Raw genomic sequence first — 18,541 nt, forward strand, 5'->3', positions numbered from 1 at the left:
GGCATCGGATAGAGCATGATTGCGATCCAATTATGGTGGTAAGTGGGGAAAAAAAAGGAAACACAGGCTGAAGCAAAAGGAAATCTTGGAGAAATAAAATCTGCGAGTGAAAAACCCTAACAAAAAGAATGAAAGGTCGAAACTGAAGAAAAAAAAGAAGCGAAAAAAAGAAAAAAGACAGACAGACTAAGAAAGACCGTAGTGGTGTAGAAAAGAACAATGAAACAAACTGGTTGTGAAGAGATTCATGAAAGAAAAAGGGGGAATTAGATCCTCCCAAATCTCCATCAAATCGCCTCGGTGAGGAAGAAATGAAAAAACGATCTATTTGGTGTAAAGTAAAAGCTTGACGTATGAATTTCCTCGGCCATTACACTAAACAAATCTCAGTTATTCAAGGTCGCTATAAATACTTAGATATGTAGTAGATTATTAATAATTATTGTACGTATTTTTTAGTTTATATTGAATATAAATGAGAGGAGATTTATATTGAATATAAAAAACCAATGCAATTTTTTCATTCTCTAATATAAATGCGAAACTAATCGTCCAAGAAGATCATATTAACCACATAACACTCAATGTTTAGTTATTCTAGCCTCTTTAGCTAATATGTCAGCCTACTCATTGCTTTTACCTGAGCACATATCAATGGAGATAATACCTATCAACCTCATTGGAGAGAGCTAAACAACATCAAGAAATGCAAAGAACTTTTCGATGTGCTAGTAATGTGTGTTCTAAATTTAAAAATAAGAATTTATCGTTTGAAATAGATAAGTTGGTAAAAGAAGCTAGGATTTTAAGCATAAAAAACTTTTCTTCAGATCTTTTAGATAATGATGTTAAGATGCTGATTTGGACAAACTAAGAAGGAATTCTTTTACGACATTGTTTTTTGACAATCTATAATTACTATTGGAATTTCATTTAATCATAGACCTGTAATATAATCATATTATTGCATAAGTACCAAATTGCACCCACAAGTCCAAAGTGCGAGCATTATTTCTAACATTGTTGGTAAAAATCAAATTATAAACTTATTACTGTACAATAGAGCTTCGATAACTTAATTACTTCGCTAAAATAATAAATTTTTTGGTCCAAACTAGGGTTGTACGGGTTAAATCATAACTTGATAAATTAGTAATTTCTCTAAAACAATAATTTTCTTCAGTCCCAAGGCTATTAGTTTATCGAAGTTTTACACTACTGATTAATTTTAATATATGTTTAACTTTTCTATCGGAAGAAAAAAAAATGCTAAAATTGCACAATTTTTTTTTAATGCAATGCACATTGTGCGATCTCTCTGGCTTCCCAACTTTCACCGTTGGGACCTACCTTCCACCCATTCACCAATACGATTTTTAGAAAACCGGAGATTTATTTTTTACCATTTTTATTTTTCAGTATCAAAATCTTGAAAATTTCCGGCCGAAAAATTAGTTGCCCAAAGGGGGAGTAGTTATCTCTTTTTAAAAAACGAAACCCTAGTTAAAGCCATTTCAAATTGAAGATAAATATACTCATATATCTCTCATAAGAATAAGAAGGAACGGTTTCTGGAAGAAGAAAAAATTACACAAAAAAACTGATTTTAAGGGAAAGAAATCTTGAAAATGGCGATTCTAGAAGGGAGAAATCTTAGAGAAAGAAAAAAGAAGAATTATGTAGTAGATGCTGATGAGGGTTTGGAGGATGAGATACTTGTTGATGATGATGATGTAAATAAGACGACGAAAAAGAGTAGTCGGAAAAGGACTCCGGAGAAGAAGAAGAAATGCGTAACTACTGATGTTCAGAATACGAGAGTAAAGTATAATAATGATGTAAGTAAAAAATTGAAAGCTCAATTCTTAATTATTTTTGTATGGTTGTTTTGTTTTGTTGATTGTTTAAGTGTTTTGAGGATGGATTATGCATATGCAGGGTATTAAAGTTCTATCCAACAACTGCCATCAATGTCAGAGAAATGATCGAGGGGATGTTATTCGATGTCTTAAGTGTAATGACAGAAAACGATTCTGCACACCCTGCTTGAAAAAATGGTGACGATATTCTTCTCCCTAGCCAAGACTTATACAGTGGATACTACTATTACAAGAATTTGATTACGAAATCAAGGATAAAAGAGGTGTTGAAAATACTGTTGCGGATTACCTTAGTAGACTTGTTGTTTCCAAAGAAGAACTTCCTTACAAGATCGTTTTCCAGACGAACAACTTTTCTCAATTGAAGATTCAACACCTTGGTACGCGGATATAGTGAACTACTTGGTTACAAGACAAGTACCTAGTACAATGTCTAATTTTCAAAAGCTTAAGCTCAAGAAAATAGCCAAGCAGTATGTGTGGGATGAGCCCTACTTGTGGAAATACGGTCCTGATCAAATCACCCGCAGGTGCGTACCTAATTCTGAATTTCAATCTATTCTTACTTTTTGTCATACTTATGCATGTGGTGGTCACTTTAGTTATAACGTACCGCTTTCAAAGTACTTGAAAGTGGCTTTTATTGGCCTACCCTATTTGAGGATGCATATGTTTTTTTGCAAATCTTGTGATAGATGTCAAAGAACGGGCAATCTAGGTACTAGAAATAAAATGCCACTCACACCAATTCTTGTTGTTGAAGTATTTGATGTGTGAGAATTGATTTTATGGGTCCTTTTGTCAATTCTAATGGAAAATTTTATATACTTCTTGCTGTGGATTATGTTTCGAAATGGGTGGAAGCTAAAGACACCCCTAATGATGATTCTCAAGTTGTTTGTGAGTTTGTGAAGGAATATATTTTTCTAGACATGGTACACCAAGAGTGGTTATCAGTGATGGAGGTTCCCATTTTCATAAATCCTTCCATGCTCTACTCAAGAAGTACAACATAACACACAAGGTTGGTACGCTGTATCACCCACAAACTAGTGGGAAAGCCTAAATCTCAAACCGTGAGATTAAGTCCATTCTTGAGAAAACCGTGAACACTACACGGAAAAATTGGAGTTATAGGATTAATGCTGCGCTTTGGGCATATAGAACGGCGTACAAAATACCAATTGGTATGTCACCATATTGGTTGGTTTATGGAAAAGCTTGTCATCTTCCGGTTGAACTTGAACATAAGGCATACTGGGCGATAAAGATGTGCAACATGGATTATGACAATGCGGGGAAACAAAGGAAGTTACAATTCAACGAGCTAGAGGGGATACGTAATGATGCTTACGAGAGCTCTCGTATTTACAAGGAAACGACGAAAATTTTCCATGACAAGATGATTTCTCGAAAGAATTTTGCTGTGGGGCAAAAATTTCTTTTATTTTATTCTCGTCTTAACCTATTTCCTGGTAAGCTAAGGTCCAGATGGATTGGACTGTATGTTGTTACTAATGTTTATTCTCATGGCGCAGTTGAAATTTGTAGTCTTAGAGATGGGAAAAATTTAAAGGTGAACGGCCATGTATTGAAGCCATATTATGAAATCATTGCTTATGTGGATATGGATGTGCAAGGATTTCATGATTATCTCCCTCTGGAGGAGTAATTGACAGGATGCCAAGTCGGGCTGAGGACATTAAACAAAGCGCTACATGGGAGGCAACCCATTGGTTTTGTATCTATATCCCTTTTGTTTTTATTAGTTTTCTTAGTGTTGCATATCATATCTTGCATTCCCATCTTAGGTTTTACAAGTCCTATATCCATAATGAAAGTTTTGACGAATTCCCGTCAGAAAATTCTGACTGCGCAGTTGTCACGAAAACAACTCTCGAGACTTCATACATAGTCCTATTTGAGTGGTTGACCCCAACTTTTAAATAGGACAGACTCATATTTCTTTTCCAAAAAGAAAATCCGAATTCAGAGTTTGTTAAGTTGGACCAATTGGCATGGACATTTGAGTTTCGGTATTTTTCCATAACTTATTCAGATTGCATGTCTGTCAGTCCGGAGGCCATAAAAGTCATACCGTTTATAGAAACAACTGTTCCCTTTTGACACGTTATAGAAATGATGTAGGCGAACAACTTTCACTTAGGATGTTTTTCCTAGTTCCCTACCCATTGGTACAATTTTCGAGTTTTTCAGGGATGTTATGTTAAAAATCAGAATTTTCGGTTTTTGAACATTGAGGACAATGTTGAGTTTAAGTGTGGGGGAGTAGTTAAGCATGTTTGGCTTGCGTAGAAAATACAAAAATGTATTACTCTTCGATTTCTTGCATTCTTGAGACTTCATTTTTTGGAGTTAATTATGAGCTATTTAGGGTGACACTCTAAACCTTTTTAAGGTTGAAACAGTTCTTACGGCTGTAGAATGAGTTCCAATTTATCGTTCTAAAATCCTTAAATATATATGTTCATAATTGAATGTCAAACTCAACTATGGTAGTCATTTGAAAGAGTCATCCTCGCAATTAATCATTACTGAATTACTTTCTTTTTATTTTTACAGTTATATGTTTCTCTAAAGTGATTTGGTGGGATCCTGATACTGTTGTGGATGTTGTAGCAAGGTAATCACTGGTTGAGTATATAAAAGCCCCAAAGACAATTGTATTACACTCATAAAGAGTGAGCCGAAAAAAAATAAGAAAGAAAAGAAAAAGAAAAAAATATATATATACACGTGTGAAACGTTGTCCCTGTCTCCGTCGCCTAAACAAGCGTGGAACGCATGATCCAAGGTAACTATCACGTATTTGCTGAAAAGGAACATGCTCTTAGAGTATCTAATCATGCAGTCGATGAAAATAAAAATCATATCATCATTATATAGCAAGTCAAAAAGACTATTGATGAGGTTCTTGACGCTTAGATAACAGTATGTGTGAAACGTTGTCCCTGTCTCCGTCACCTAAACAAGCGTGGAACGCAGGATCCAAGGCAACTATCACATACTGCTTAAAGAAAATATGCGCTTAGAGTATCTAATCATGTGGTCAAGTTAAATGGGTGCTTCTCTCAACTATTGCGCTATAAATAAGAATCCTTTGACGACATTCATACAAGTATTGTGGGTAACATCTTTCACTTTAGTCAACATTTGCACACTTCACTTTTTTATTTCCATTTTCTTATCTATCCATGTGATTTCAGTATGCGAGTGTTGTGATAAACGTTGCAACAGGTATAATGACTATCTTAGTAGAGTTTTGTAAGCAGGTTGAATGTCACACTTAAACAATTACTTTTGTGTGATGATTGGAATGTATGTGTGATGTTTGTAGCTAAAGAACTTATGAAAGCTAATTATTTGGCTATTACTTTGTGTCTATCCTTAGTGGTTCTTCCAAGGAGAGAGATTGGAGTAGGTTTTGTGGGTATACCTCTTGTAAACCCTCACGAGACTATAACACGTCCACTAGGGACACCTAGGGGTTTAAAGGCTTGTTATACATGCTAAGTGTAACCGTTTTCTCAACGACATGGAGTTCTTGTATTTAGGATTAGTTTTATTTAGTTTGCTCGAGGACTAGCAAAATCTAAGTGTGGGGGAATTTGATAAGTGCATAATTCATATAATTTTAGTGTTCATTCCATACTTGTTTTAGCTATTATTCTTGCATATTTTCGTATTATTACTCTTGTTTGCTCTTATTTGCATCTATTAGGTGAATCATCCAAAAAGGAGCTACAAAGTGCTGAAAAGATCTAGGAAGAGAAGTAGTCCAAGTATCCAAGTGCCCAAGTACAAGAGAAGTGGAAGAAGTGCCACGAAAAGGAGCAAAATGCTCAAAACAAGAGAAGTGCCAAAGACCGATCTTAACTCATTCAAATTAAAGATTTCTCATCATCATGTTGAAGATAATTGAAAGAGAAAAATAATTCAAAAAGAATGATGTCATTCCGAGTTCGGATGAAGAAGTTGTGGCCAAAACGAGTTTTTATCGAATACCGAAGACGGTAAAGTATGCAAACGGGTACGCATACTTAAGTTCCGAAAATTTCTGCTGGAATTTGAAGTTCGCATACTGGTACGCATGCTTAGCTAGTAGGAAAACGTGTGTTCATACCTTGGAAGCCCTAAGAGCACGTTTGGAGTCGCTATTTCGTGTTTTCGGGTCGGGTTCTTGAACCGAACTAAATACGCGAAGACCAAGAAATGTAAACATATAAAAAGGTGTTAGGTTATGTAAAATGAGATCACATCAATAAGTCACGAAATTGTAAGTCTTGGAGAGGAGAAAAATCACACGGAGCGAAATCTAGGGTTTCAGAGCGATTCTCAATCTAACAATATCTCTAACCTTTTCTTATATGTATATCATGGGTGTTTCTACATCCATGAGTAGCTAAACACCTATTGATTGAGGATGAATTCTAAGTTGTAAACAAGATTTGAGTTATTATAATAATCTGCTTCGAAGTTCTTCATATGATTATCGTTTGTTTATACTATAATGAATATTTATGATTGATTGATAGATTGTTTAGGTGGCCAACTAAATTGATTTGTTGATTCAATCTATTGCTAGTATTGAGTTAGGAGATAAGTAAACTGTCGAATAACTTGTACACAAGTAGAAAACACAAAACCTTGCAGAGGGATTCTGTGGAGCGATTGTGTGTGTAAACAACACTAAAAAGTGGACCTTGATCTAAGAGCCTAACTAGTAGGATCAACCTATAAATTCGCAAAAGATAAAGCATTCGACTAAATTACACCTTGAGAGATCTACTACTAGGTGGTTTGGATGAATAAAGTCTGGTAGGCGAGAACTTCCGCATCCAGTGATATAAGGAATTTAGGGGATACAACTGATCTAGTTGTTATTCCTCGGTTGGTGATAATATATAATTAACGACGAGTAGTCAACTATAATAACTCATTGACGGTTTATTAACGAATAAGGATTCCTTGTTCATATCTCTCTCTATTGCTTACAACTTAATATTTTCAATTGCTTTTATTTACTTTGTTCGAAATATAAAATAAAACCCCCCTTTGTGACACTTTGACAACTAAAACTCACTGCTTTCGTGGGAACGATCCTTACTTCCGTTATATTACCAGTTAATTGTGTGGAAATAAGATTATTAATTTGATTGCACTTACGACAGCCATCAGTAGTACACAACCATAACCTGAGTTGTCAAAGAAGATCTTCCCATGCAGAAAAACAGCGTTATCTTCCCTAATTCGATCTCTGTATCTATCAAAACCAACACTAGACAAGAGATGCACGCCATTAAGGTATTGGGAGATAGACTGCCGCGACAATCCCCTCCCTCCAACTCCATTCCTGCAACCATCGAAACCCTTGTATGGGCATTGGAAAAACTCAGGGTTGGTGCTTATGTCAGGGCATCGGCTAGAGCATGCTTGCGATCCAATTATGGTGGTAAGCGGGGAAAAAAAAGGAAACATAGGCTGAAGCAAAAGGAAATATGGGAGAAAGAAAATCAGCGAGTGAAAAAACCTAAAAAAAAGAATGAAAGGTCGAAAATGAAGAGAAAAAAAGAAGCGAAAACAAATAAACAAAGACAGACAGACTAAGAAAGACCGTGGTGGTGTAGAAAAGAACAACGAAACAAACTGGTTGTAAAGAGATTCATGAAAGAAAAAGGAGAATTAGACCCCCCCACACAAAAAAAATCGCCATGAAATTGCCTCGGTGAGGAAGAAACGAAAAAACGATCTATTTGGTGTAAAGTAAAAGCTTGACGTATGCATTTCCTCGGCTATTACACTACATAAATCTCAGTTATTCAAGGTCGCTATAAATACTTAGATATGTAGAAGATTATTAATCATTATTGTACGCATTCTTTAGTGTATATTGAATATAAATGAGAGGAGATTTATATTGAATATAAAAAACTAATGCAATTTTTTCATTCTCTAATGTAAATGAGAAACTAATCGTCCAAGAAGTTCATATTAACCGCAGAACACTCAATGTTTAATTATTCTAGCCTCTTTAGCTAATATGTCAGCCTACTCATTCCTTTTACCTGAGCACATATCAATGGAGATAATACCTATCAACCTCATTGGAGAGAGCTAAACAACATCAAGAAATGCAAAGAACTTTTCGATGCTGCTAGTAATGTGTGTTCTAAATTTAGAAATAAGAATTTATCATTTTCAATAGATAAGTTAGCAAAAGAAGCTAGGATTTTAAGCATCAAAAACTTTTCTTCAGATCTTGTAGATAATGATGTTAAGATGCTGATTTGGACAAACTAAGAAAGAATTCTTTTCCGACATTTTCTTTTTGACAATCTATAATTACTATTGGAATTTCATTTAATCATAGACCTGTAATATAATCATATTGGTGCATAAGTACCAAATTGCACCCACAAGTCCAAAATGCGAGCATTATTTCTAACATTGTTGGTAAAAACTAAATTATAAACTTATTACTGTGTAGTAGAGTTTCGATAATTTAATTACTTCGCTAAAATAATAAATTTTCTGGTCCAAATTAGAATTGTACGCGTTAAATTTTAACTTGATAAATTAGTAATTTCGCTAAACTAATAATTTTTTTAAGTCCCAAAAACTATTAGTTTATGGAAGTTTTAATATATGTTTTTCTATCGGAGGAAAAAAAAATGCTAAAATTGCACAGTTATTTTTTATGCAATGCACATTGTGCGATCTCTCTGGCTGCCCACTTTCACCATTGGAACCTACCCTCCACCCAGTCACCAACACGATTTTTAGATAACCGGGGATTTGTTTTTTTACCATTTTTATTTTTCAGTATCAAATCTTGAAAATTTCCGGCCGAAAAATTAGTTGCCCAACGGGAGAGTAGTTATCTCTTTTTAAAAAACGAAACCCTAGTTAATGCCATTTCAAATTGAAGATAAGTATACTCATATATCTCTCATAAGAAGAAGAAGGGACGGTTTCTGGAAGAAAAAAAATTACACAAAAAAACTGATTTTAAGGGAAAGAAATCTTGAAAATGGCGATTCTAGAAGGGAGAAATCTTAGAGAAAGAAAAAAGAAGAATTATGTAGTATATGCTGATGAGGGTTTGGAGGAGGAGATACTTGTTGATGGTGATGATGTAAAGGAGACGACGGCAAAGAGTCGTAAAAGGACACTGGAGAAGAAGAAGAAATGCGTAACTACTGATGTTCAGAATAAGAGAGTAAAGTATAATACTGATGTAAGTAAAAAATTGAAAGTTCAATTCTTAATTATTTTTGTGTGTTTTTTTTGTTTTCTTGATTAATTAAGTGTTTTGAGGATGGATTATGCACATGCAGGGTACTAAAGTTCTATGCAACAACTGCCATCAATGTCAGAGAAATGATCGAGGGGATGTTATTCGATGTCTTAAGTGTAATGACAGAAAACGATTCTGCACACCCTGCTTAAAAAAATGGTGACGATATTAATTCTTCTCCTTGACCTCGATGATTTCATGTTTTTGGCCTATGATTAAGTTTATGTTCAGCTGTTATGATTACTGCTAGTTTGAATTAAAGATTTTGATTCAATTACTATTACTTACTGCTACATGCTAATTTAATCGCTGCGAAAACTGATTTCGGAAAGTAGTTCACTTAATTCTTTTTTGGAGATGAAATGGAAATAGCTTAATTTGGTACCTCAGAATTAATTCACATTTGTAGTTTCATAGGTCAATTTCTCGTAATTAGTTCATTTTCGGGCATCTTGCAGCACTAATTGGAAAATGCGAAAACGTGACATAAATATATATGGTGACATTTTGGGAAATTTCTCTGGATTTTCTTCTTTGTAGAGAAAACACACACAGAGGTTGTATCTTAGTTGGATGACTACAAAATAATAGCTTATGTGCTATTGTTGGTACTTACTAATTTATGTATTGTGCGTTTACGAATTTGTATGTTAGTAATATGGTCGTCCAACGAAGCAGTTTAGTCTTATCCTTCATGTATTTTGCCATCTTTTATACCATTTAAAGTTCTGAGTTAACCGAACTGGTTCTACTCCATTTCCCTGAATGATGTTGGTTTATTTCCACAAAAAGGGAGCAGACACTCTGCTGTCCGATAATGATTAGCTTTGTAATACTGTATGAGATGGTTAAATATCACCAAACAGTGTTGACAGGATATTATATATTTATTTTTCCTGCGGTTCTTACTGTGAAACTTATGGAATGCAGGTATCCTGGATTTACAAACGAGTACTTTGCTGAGGCGTGTCCATTTTGCCGGGGAATGTGCTATTGCAAAGCATGCTTGCTCCAGTACACGGATTTAATGGTCAGTTGTCTGTGTATCATGTATTTGTTTTTTACTTATGTCACCACTAGCCTTACCCGATATTTTGTTATATTACTTTCACCTGATTCATATATATTGGATTTGAAGAAAGAAGAATTGAAGCTTGAACCAGAAACCGAAGTTAAGTACTCGGTAATATTGTTAAAAGCCCTACTGCCTCTCCTGAAAGAGATTGCTCAAGAGCAAGACAAGGAAAGGAAAATAGAAGCAATCTTTCAAGGTACCTTGGGTCCGTATTACCTGAACTCGTGTGATTCAGACGCTTGTGACAGTTGAGCAGTTTCCCATATTTCTCACTATATTCTCCATTCGAACATTTTTTCCTGACAGGTTTAGCAGTCTCGGATGTAAAAATACAAGATGCTGTCTGCCACACTAAGGAGCGTGTGTACTGGTAAGTGCTTTACCTTCATAATTCACCTCTCTTTCTTTTGTGCAAAGCTAGTAAACACCACTCATCTAACACATTGCGTGCACAGCGATATATGCTCTACGTCTATCTTTGACCTCCACAGAAGATGCCTGGACTGTGAGTTCGATCTGTGCATTACATGTGCCGGGGAGATTCGGAAAGGTTCCGTACCAGGAGGTCTGGAGGAACCAATTATAGATTATGTTGACAGAGGACAGCCTTACATGCATGGTGAGTTGCCATTGGAAACCTTGATAAAGCATAAATCAGTTGCTAAAAGCTCTGAGAACCAAGTTGAGCGAAAATCTAATTTAGAATTGAGGAATGATGGTAGCATATCTTGCACAACTTGTGGTGGTCTTTTCAAATTGATGAGTATTATGGGAAAAGATATGTTACCGAGTTTGGTAAAAGGTGCGGAGGAAGAAATAAAAAAGCATGAACACTCAGATGCCCCAAGACCTTCACAGCAATTCTCCTCCTTGATTTCTTCTGGCCATTTATGTGATGACATCAATTTGTTGCGGAGGGCTGCCTGTCGTGCAGGTGGAGATGACAATTTTTTGTTTTGTCCATTAGCCAAAGACATCGAGCACAGGGAACTGGAGCACTTTCAGATTCACTGGGGAAGAGGAGAACCAGTGATTGTTCGCAATGTTAATGAACTTTCATCTGGCATGCGATGGGATCCTCCAGCTTTGTTAAAAGCTCTTCACGAGAAAAGTAATTCCAAGGTGGTAAAGGGTGACTTTAAAGCTGTTGATTGCTTGGAATTAAGTGAGGTTCGTTTTCCTACTTGATTTATATTATTTTTTGTTTTTTCTTTTGTTGGTATGTTGTTTCAGTGCCTCATTAAAAGAATCACTGGTCTTCTATTTTTTTTTATTTTCTTGGCTTAGTTAGAATTGAGATTTTGAAATTATTCTATTCGCTTATGGAGAATGAGGATCAGTTACAAACTGATATAAACTTCTTTTTGTAGTTTTATTTTTTGTACTGCGGTCATCTGTGTATATAAGTGTGTGCTGCATTATTTATTTCTTAGAACCTCAAATGCTTGATACTAAACCTTTATGCCATACAGGTGGCGGTTACTGCAACTGAGTTTTTCAATGGCTATTCAAAAGGTCGAAGACATGATAACTTATGGCCTGAGATGCTCAAGTTGAAAGACTGGCCGCCTTCTGATTTGTTGGAGGAGCGGTTGGGACGCCACTGTGCGGATTTTATTTCTAGATTACCGTATCAATATTATACAAATCCCAGTTGGGGATTTTTTAATCTTGCTACAAAGCTCCCAGAAAATTCTTTGAAACCTGATCTGGGGCCTAAGACGTATATTGCTTATGGGTATGCCGAAGAACTTGGCCGTGGGGACTCTGTTACCAAGCTCCATTTAGATATGTCTGATGCGGTATGCTTATCTTCATCTTAAGAAACCTCTACACTGTTTTTCATTCATTTGCAGGTAGCTTGATTTATGTTGAAACTATTCAAAAATTGTTGTCACTCGTCATGCGTCTTCCTTATTGATGAAAGCCATAAAGATAGTTCTAAGGGGCATTATCTTTTTAATTTGACAATGTTTAAAATCAGGATAGAGTTTACTTTGTCAGTTGGCACTAATAGAAACCCGATTCAGTGAAGTATGCTCCCACTCCAGTGAAGGGTCAGATTTTGATAAACTACTTAACGATCTCTTGCTTAATTCAAAACTTTAGCCGTGATTGATGTTTGTCTCTGGTGTCAATATTTGATGTTTAGTGCTCCTAGAGTTTTTACTTCTCTCTCCTAGTATTGTACAGTGTGGTTCCTACTTGGCCTTTCATTACCGTATGTATTTGTTGTTCACTTAAAAACTGAAATACTAAAGTAATTTGTTAATCCTACTTTTGTACACCCAGGTGAATATACTCACGCATGTTGAGGAAGTGCCTGTTGATGATGAGCAGCGTACTGCTGTAGAAATTTTGAGAAAGAAGCACATAGCTCAAGATAAAGTAGAGCTATACAACAAGAATAAGGCCAATCATTTACCTTCAGATAAATGCATTCCTGAACCAGATGGTAATGATTTACTTGATACAAAGGCATCTTCAGGTGAATGCATTCCTGAACGAGTTGGTAATGAATTACTGCCGGAAGCTAATATTAAGGTCTACACAAGAAGGGCAAAGAAAATGGATGCTGGAATTCCTTTGAAGGTATCTTCAGGTGCGTCTACATTGAAGGTCTACACAAGAAGGGCAAAGAAAATGGATGCTGGAATTTCTCTGAAGGATTCCAGCAGAAATTCCCACGGATTAGGTAAAGGGTTGAATTTGGAAAATGAGGTTAAAATTGTGGCAAAGATATCTGGTGATCAGGGGAGAAAACAGAAGGGAAAACTACTTGCAGCAGTTGGTGAAAGAAATTCGGTGGGGCAAAAATCTAAGACTGGATGTCACGATGAGGGGTACACTGGCGAAGCGAGTTCTAGTAGTCCAAAGATTGAAGGTGGTGCTCTTTGGGATATCTTTCGTAGAGAAGATGTTCCAAAATTGGAGGATTACATTAGAAAGCATTATGGAGAATTCCGGCACTCCTTCTGTAATCCTGTCCCGCAGGTAATAACAGACCCAGTTGTAGTTGTTCACTTGTTTGTGTATTTTATGATAATGTTTTTGTTATTTTCTTTATTTATTTCAATTTTAGCTTTCCTCTATTTATTCATATGAACATATACAAAGTTTTTTAACTTCACTCTCTTCTATATTACAGGTTATTCACCCTATACATGATCAGTCGTTTTACCTAACCTTCGAGCATATGAGAAAGCTCAAGGAAGAATTTGGTAGGTTGAAAAATGGGTATATATATATATATGTGAAATCATTTTTGCTTCCCTACAACAATTTTTTTTTAGTTTGCATCTGATAATGCTTTTGGTTTTGCATAGGAATCGAACCTTGGACGTTTGTGCAAGATGTTCATGAAGCTGTACTGATTCCCGCAGGTTGTCCGCATCAAGTGCGGAACCTGAAGGTATACATATATAGATCTCTTATTTCGATGAAGTTTATTCCTGGTTTTGTTTTCCCTATCTTTCTCTTCTTGTTTCTCTGTTGATTTGTAGTGCTCTGTCTCCCAATATTTATTTGTCTACGTTTGTGGTAGTAACATGACCTATGCTTAATTGTGTGTGTGTACGCACACACCTGTAATAATGTTGCAAAAATATAAAAGTGTATCTGGATGTACCAGAACTGATTCTATCCATCCAGAGCAGAATTTTAGACTGTTGTGTTGCAAACTTCTTCTGATGGTAGCTCAACTGATAACCTTCTTTGTGCAACTGCAATGTAATAATAGAATGCTATTCTAATTTTTTGAATCAACAAGTCTGAAATAGAATGGTACCTCATCCGATAACCCTTAAGTATTAAAGCCATCACAATTAATACTTTTTTATTCAGATGTAGATGGGATAATCAAAGGAGCTTTTTCTAACTATCCTTTTTCTTTTGATATAAAGATGATTCCCTGGTTACTAGTTTTGTGTCGCATCTTAATCCATTAATGTTTACTCTTTGCAGTCATGCACCAAGGTTGCAGTTGACTTTGTATCAATTGAAAATGTTCAAGAATGCGTTAAATTGGCTGAAGAATTTCGCCTGCTTCCGCGGGACCACAGGGCTAAGGAAGACAAGCTAGAGGTTGAATTTTGAGCACATCTTAACTTGCTACTTAAAATATGCACACATCTTCTGATTTTACGCTATCTTCTGTTGACGATGTTATAATCTATTTTATTTTTATGAGCAGGTCAAAAAAATGGCCATATATGCTGTCCAGAATGCTGTTACTTTTATTCAAGAACATCACAAGTAAGTGCCTGTACGAGTGTATCTAAGTACATAGCGTATGGTAATATTATCGTTGTATCTGTTATTTTGAGTCTCAATATGAGAGGCAAATCTACAGCATGCACTGCAATAGACTCTGTTAAGGGAAACTAAGCCGCATCACAGTTGGTGTTTATTGGGGTTCTTGTGGTTCCTATATTTTGTTAGTACAAAATTTGACTTTCATTATATAACCACCAGGATTTTCCATGTTGACACAACAAGATTTTGTCATCCAACATGGTTAAGTTCACTTTGAAATTTTTATAGTTGAACTTTTAGATTCGCAGCTTCATTAATAATATCCGAGTAAACGTTGTGTGCTGAATTTACTAATTATGTATGTGACAGACTTGAGCTTTCATTTCTAAAGTCGTTCTTATGTATGACCAGGTCGGAGAAGAAAAATCCCCGGAAATCAAAATGAACTGACGAAAGAAGAGAAATTCAGCCTGTTGGAAAAGCCAAGAAAGGAGAAGGTCGAAACTGTATATACTGTAACAAGAATTTTGGTATAAGTAGAAGTTCCATTTTGGTACACAATTAGAAGTTCAAATATGTGAATAGAATTTTGTTAATAATTAATAAAGTATTTTTTTGCCATGAGGAATACAAAGTTCACAGGGGAAAAAAAAAAAGAAAAAAGAAAAACCTGACTGGGCCTAAATCTTCAGAACTAGAGTTAGCATCAGAGAGTTAATGCTAAATATGGGCCTAAATATGGTGGGATCGTAACAAAGATTTAGAGAACTTTGTCGACAAAGTTAATGCTCGATCGAGATCCTTTGAAGAGTTAAAGAAGGAGAAGGAATTTCTTCCCTGAAAGGCATCAGCTGCCTTTGCACTGACTTTATTTCACCTTATTCTGCTTGTAAAAACACCTCTGGCTGTCGTCCCGCTAAGGAAAATTGAGATTGTCAATCTGGCAATGCTTAGACCTGGAGAAATTGATATGACAGTCATATTTCAGGACTTCAACGTGTGTTTGAAATCAATTCAATTCCCTTGAAGTCGCTTGCTTGCATAAAAGATCGCCTTAACTTTAATCTCGTGAAGTACTATGTGAACTCTGAAAAACTAGACTGGAAGGCCATAGCCGATTCCCCGGAGAAGTTCATAGAGAATGGTGGATGGGATTACTTTAAACTCGAGGATTCTGAAACTTTGGCCTACTACAAGGAAACAATGCGGGGGGAACAATGTGGGATTATTATTTACTTTTCATGGGCAGCGGTTAGGCCTATAATCTTTTTCACAACATTGCGCCCAAAAGCAGTACGTCTCTTTAGCCATATCAAATAGACAAATACCACTGCACCAAAGTATGGGTGTGAGATGATTGGTTTTAAATTGGGTAACTTGTGAAATGCAGTCTACAGAATTAGTTACAGTATAAGTGCATTAATGGCGCTAGGTTTTATGCACGCACAACATTTTGGTGTTTGATAATGAGCCTGGAAGGCTGGAATGACATGGTCTCTAACATTGTTTTCTGAACATTTAGTCATTTCCAAGCATCGTCATGAAACCTCCTATTACTACTTAATAACCTATAATGTTTTCCTTGGGTAAATTTCTTTAGCTACCTCGTCTGAACAAAAACAGAACTTAAAATGAAATAATCGCGTGCTTCCTTGGACTGAAAACAAATGTGATCAAGAAAACCAGTAATTCTAGTTGGCAATGATCCATTTTACGGGTTCTCTGCATACGCATTACGAGGAAAAATGGTATTTGAGAGTCACATGAATTCTTCAGAATCATACAGGTTAAAGTCGAAAGTCCATTAGCATCGGTGCAAGACTTCAAATTTTTCAAAAACCCCTTTAAATGCTATAGCATGGAGGCAAATCAATGCGGCTTCTTTTTATTTTTTTTGATCGATTATGCTCAAGATTTTTATTAACACAAAGGAAATGGTAAACTGCAGTTGGGTTGAGTGGTCACAGGCTGAGTTCAAGATTAGCATTTAGCGTTCTAGATTCTAGCCTTCCTTGAGCTTTCTAAAGATGTGGAATGTATACCCCCTTAAAAGTTGTCATAAAAAAGTTGGAAAGATTCTATCATACAAAGTTGCGACTACATAGACTCGAACTCTTAACTGGCTCAGGAAAGGAATTCAGAATCCGTGGCTGGATCGGTTGGTATAGTCCCACGGCGCTCGTATTACAAAGCAGATATTCCTTCAAATAGCCTGAGCTCTCACTGTAGCTCGTCCCTTCGGGGACATCCGATAAAATTGGAACGATACAGAGAAGATTAGCATGGCCCTTGCCCAAGGATGACACGCACAAATCGAGAAATGGTCCAAATTTTTATTTTTTGGTTTTCACTTTCTTTTTCTTGTTGGTGCTATCGGTGACAGGCGTTTTCTTGGTTGTTCAGTTGGTTTTCTTGTACCAAATTGGAACACTAAGTGCAACTTTTCTTGAAAACAATGTCCGTGTTAGTAACAACCAATAGCACTGAAACTTGTAGTTATCATGATTTTTGTTGAGTATTTTAATTATAAACTATCTGGTAATTTTGCATTTTTATGATTATTACGATTCTGTTTCGAAAATTCATAATATCTTGAAAACTTGCTTGACATGATCAACCCCTAATGTGCTGCCCGGAAGTTTTCAAAAATGCAAGGCTACCTTTCTAGCCAAGTTCTTCACCAATTACAAGAACTGAAAACAAATTTGATCAAGTGACTATGCAATTCCTTGTCATCAATCCTCTGCTTATGCATTATGGCACTATGAAGTATCCAAGACTGTGAATTTTTCAGGCTTGTGTGTTCCATACGATCGAGTTCTATTACCAATTGGACGTTGTTAATGACCTCATTCATAATCTAGCTATAATACGACTGTTGGCCATGTAAAGTTACAAAACTGTAGGCCATAATATTCGCGTTAACATATCACTTGAATAAACTGTAACATTTTTTTCCTTGAGAAGATTATCCTGTTGTTTCAATTTGTTGCCCTTAGCTTAAGTGCAACTTTCAAAAGATAGAATGAAATATTCATACAAACAAAAAAATTGTAATTGAGATGCTAACTAGGCATGTTATGTGTGTGCACATATTTCGTCATCAAACACGTGTACATAGGAACATACGTGGAGAGCATGCGGACAAAGTCATCAAAGCATGATGACATGTGCCCACAGCCAAGATGCCCATCCCGCCGACGTTGGATCTTCGCCCGAACAAATCTAAGGGCAGAAGTTAAAGGATGTTCCGGTAACACGCTGTATTGCGGAGCACCAAATAACTCCCAAAGAGCTACTTTATCTCATCCCCAAAAGAAGCCAAGATCAACGATGGAGAGAATATGTACTGACATGGACGCGACAGAGGCAGAAAACACTTGCCTGACACGAGCAGGCGCCTCAACTACCCGCATTAAACACTCTGAGCAGCATACGTGTCGATCAACCCGTGGAACGAACGAGGATGACTCTGCGTGATGAAGTTACGAACGAAGACCCCTGCGTGTGGACACAAAACACAAGAAGATAAGGTTCCAACGGCCTTCAGAGATGGGTCCCACACTCTAACCCTATAAATACCCCCTCTCCACCAAGGGTGAAGGGGGCGGAAAAGACTGGGGCAGGAGGAGAGAGATAAAAGATTGTAAGTGTAAGTTAGTCCTATACAATAGACAGACCCATGTAAACTACAAAGTCACTCAACTATCTTTGTAATCATCAAGTACAAAGTGAAACAACAACCCCGTGGATGTAGGCCTTAGTGCTGAACCACGTAAATCCCGGTCTCATTTACACTTCAACACTTTATTTTTGTCTAACGCTTCATGAGTTTTGCTTTTATGCTTCGTTTACTTTATCTCCCCTTGCGTAAATGCCACTCGCAGTATTCTTAGATGAGGCTATGATAAACCCGAAGGTTTTGAGCCAAGGAATCAATGCCATTGTATTATCAGCACGAGTTGGCACCTAGAGTTTGAATATTGTTTGTGAACATATAGATGCCTACGTGAT

General features: G+C 36.3%; 1 protein-coding gene and 1 non-coding gene across 3 annotated transcripts; both read left to right on the forward strand.

Annotated features, from left to right (window-relative positions):
• Positions 1-8,639: 8,639 nt before the first annotated feature.
• Positions 8,640-15,145, forward strand: LOC113284362 (lysine-specific demethylase JMJ25-like). Of its 2 annotated transcripts, none has more exons than XM_026533803.1 (13): positions 8,640-9,138; positions 9,239-9,357; positions 10,129-10,228; positions 10,337-10,478; positions 10,580-10,643; positions 10,729-11,443; positions 11,746-12,075; positions 12,566-13,267; positions 13,422-13,494; positions 13,600-13,685; positions 14,237-14,356; positions 14,466-14,527; positions 14,939-15,145. In XM_026533803.1, the coding sequence occupies exons 1-13, from the start codon at positions 8,932-8,934 to the stop codon at positions 14,970-14,972; spliced, it is 2,754 nt and encodes a 917-aa protein (XP_026389588.1). In that variant the 5' UTR covers positions 8,640-8,931; the 3' UTR covers positions 14,973-15,145. The 2 variants fall into 2 exon arrangements, with proteins under 2 accessions (XP_026389588.1, XP_026389589.1); XM_026533804.1 differs by having other exon boundaries at positions 10,337-10,469.
• A 1,614-nt stretch (positions 15,146-16,759) lies between these two features.
• LOC113284735 lies at positions 16,760-16,862 on the forward strand. Its single transcript, XR_003328357.1, has one exon. It is a non-coding gene; the product is annotated as a U6 spliceosomal RNA (small nuclear RNA).
• Positions 16,863-18,541: the final 1,679 nt, after the last annotated feature.

The sequence above is a fragment of the Papaver somniferum genome, chromosome 5 (genome assembly GCF_003573695.1).
Source record: "Papaver somniferum cultivar HN1 chromosome 5, ASM357369v1, whole genome shotgun sequence".
Lineage (NCBI taxonomy): Eukaryota > Viridiplantae > Streptophyta > Magnoliopsida > Ranunculales > Papaveraceae > Papaver > Papaver somniferum.

What these genes read in the sequence shown, in the direction of transcription:
- LOC113284362 (XM_026533803.1), top strand. Translation starts at nt 8,932, where the DNA reads ATGGCGATTCTAGAAGGGAGAAATCTTAGAGAAAGAAAAAAGAAGAAT. An exon ending in ATCAAGTGCGGAACCTGAAG is followed by an intron (nt 13,686 to 14,236) that starts GTATACATATAT and finishes TACTCTTTGCAG; the next exon opens with TCATGCACCAAGGTTGCAGT. An exon ending in CTAAGGAAGACAAGCTAGAG is followed by an intron (nt 14,357 to 14,465) that starts GTTGAATTTTGA and finishes TTTTATGAGCAG; the next exon opens with GTCAAAAAAATGGCCATATA.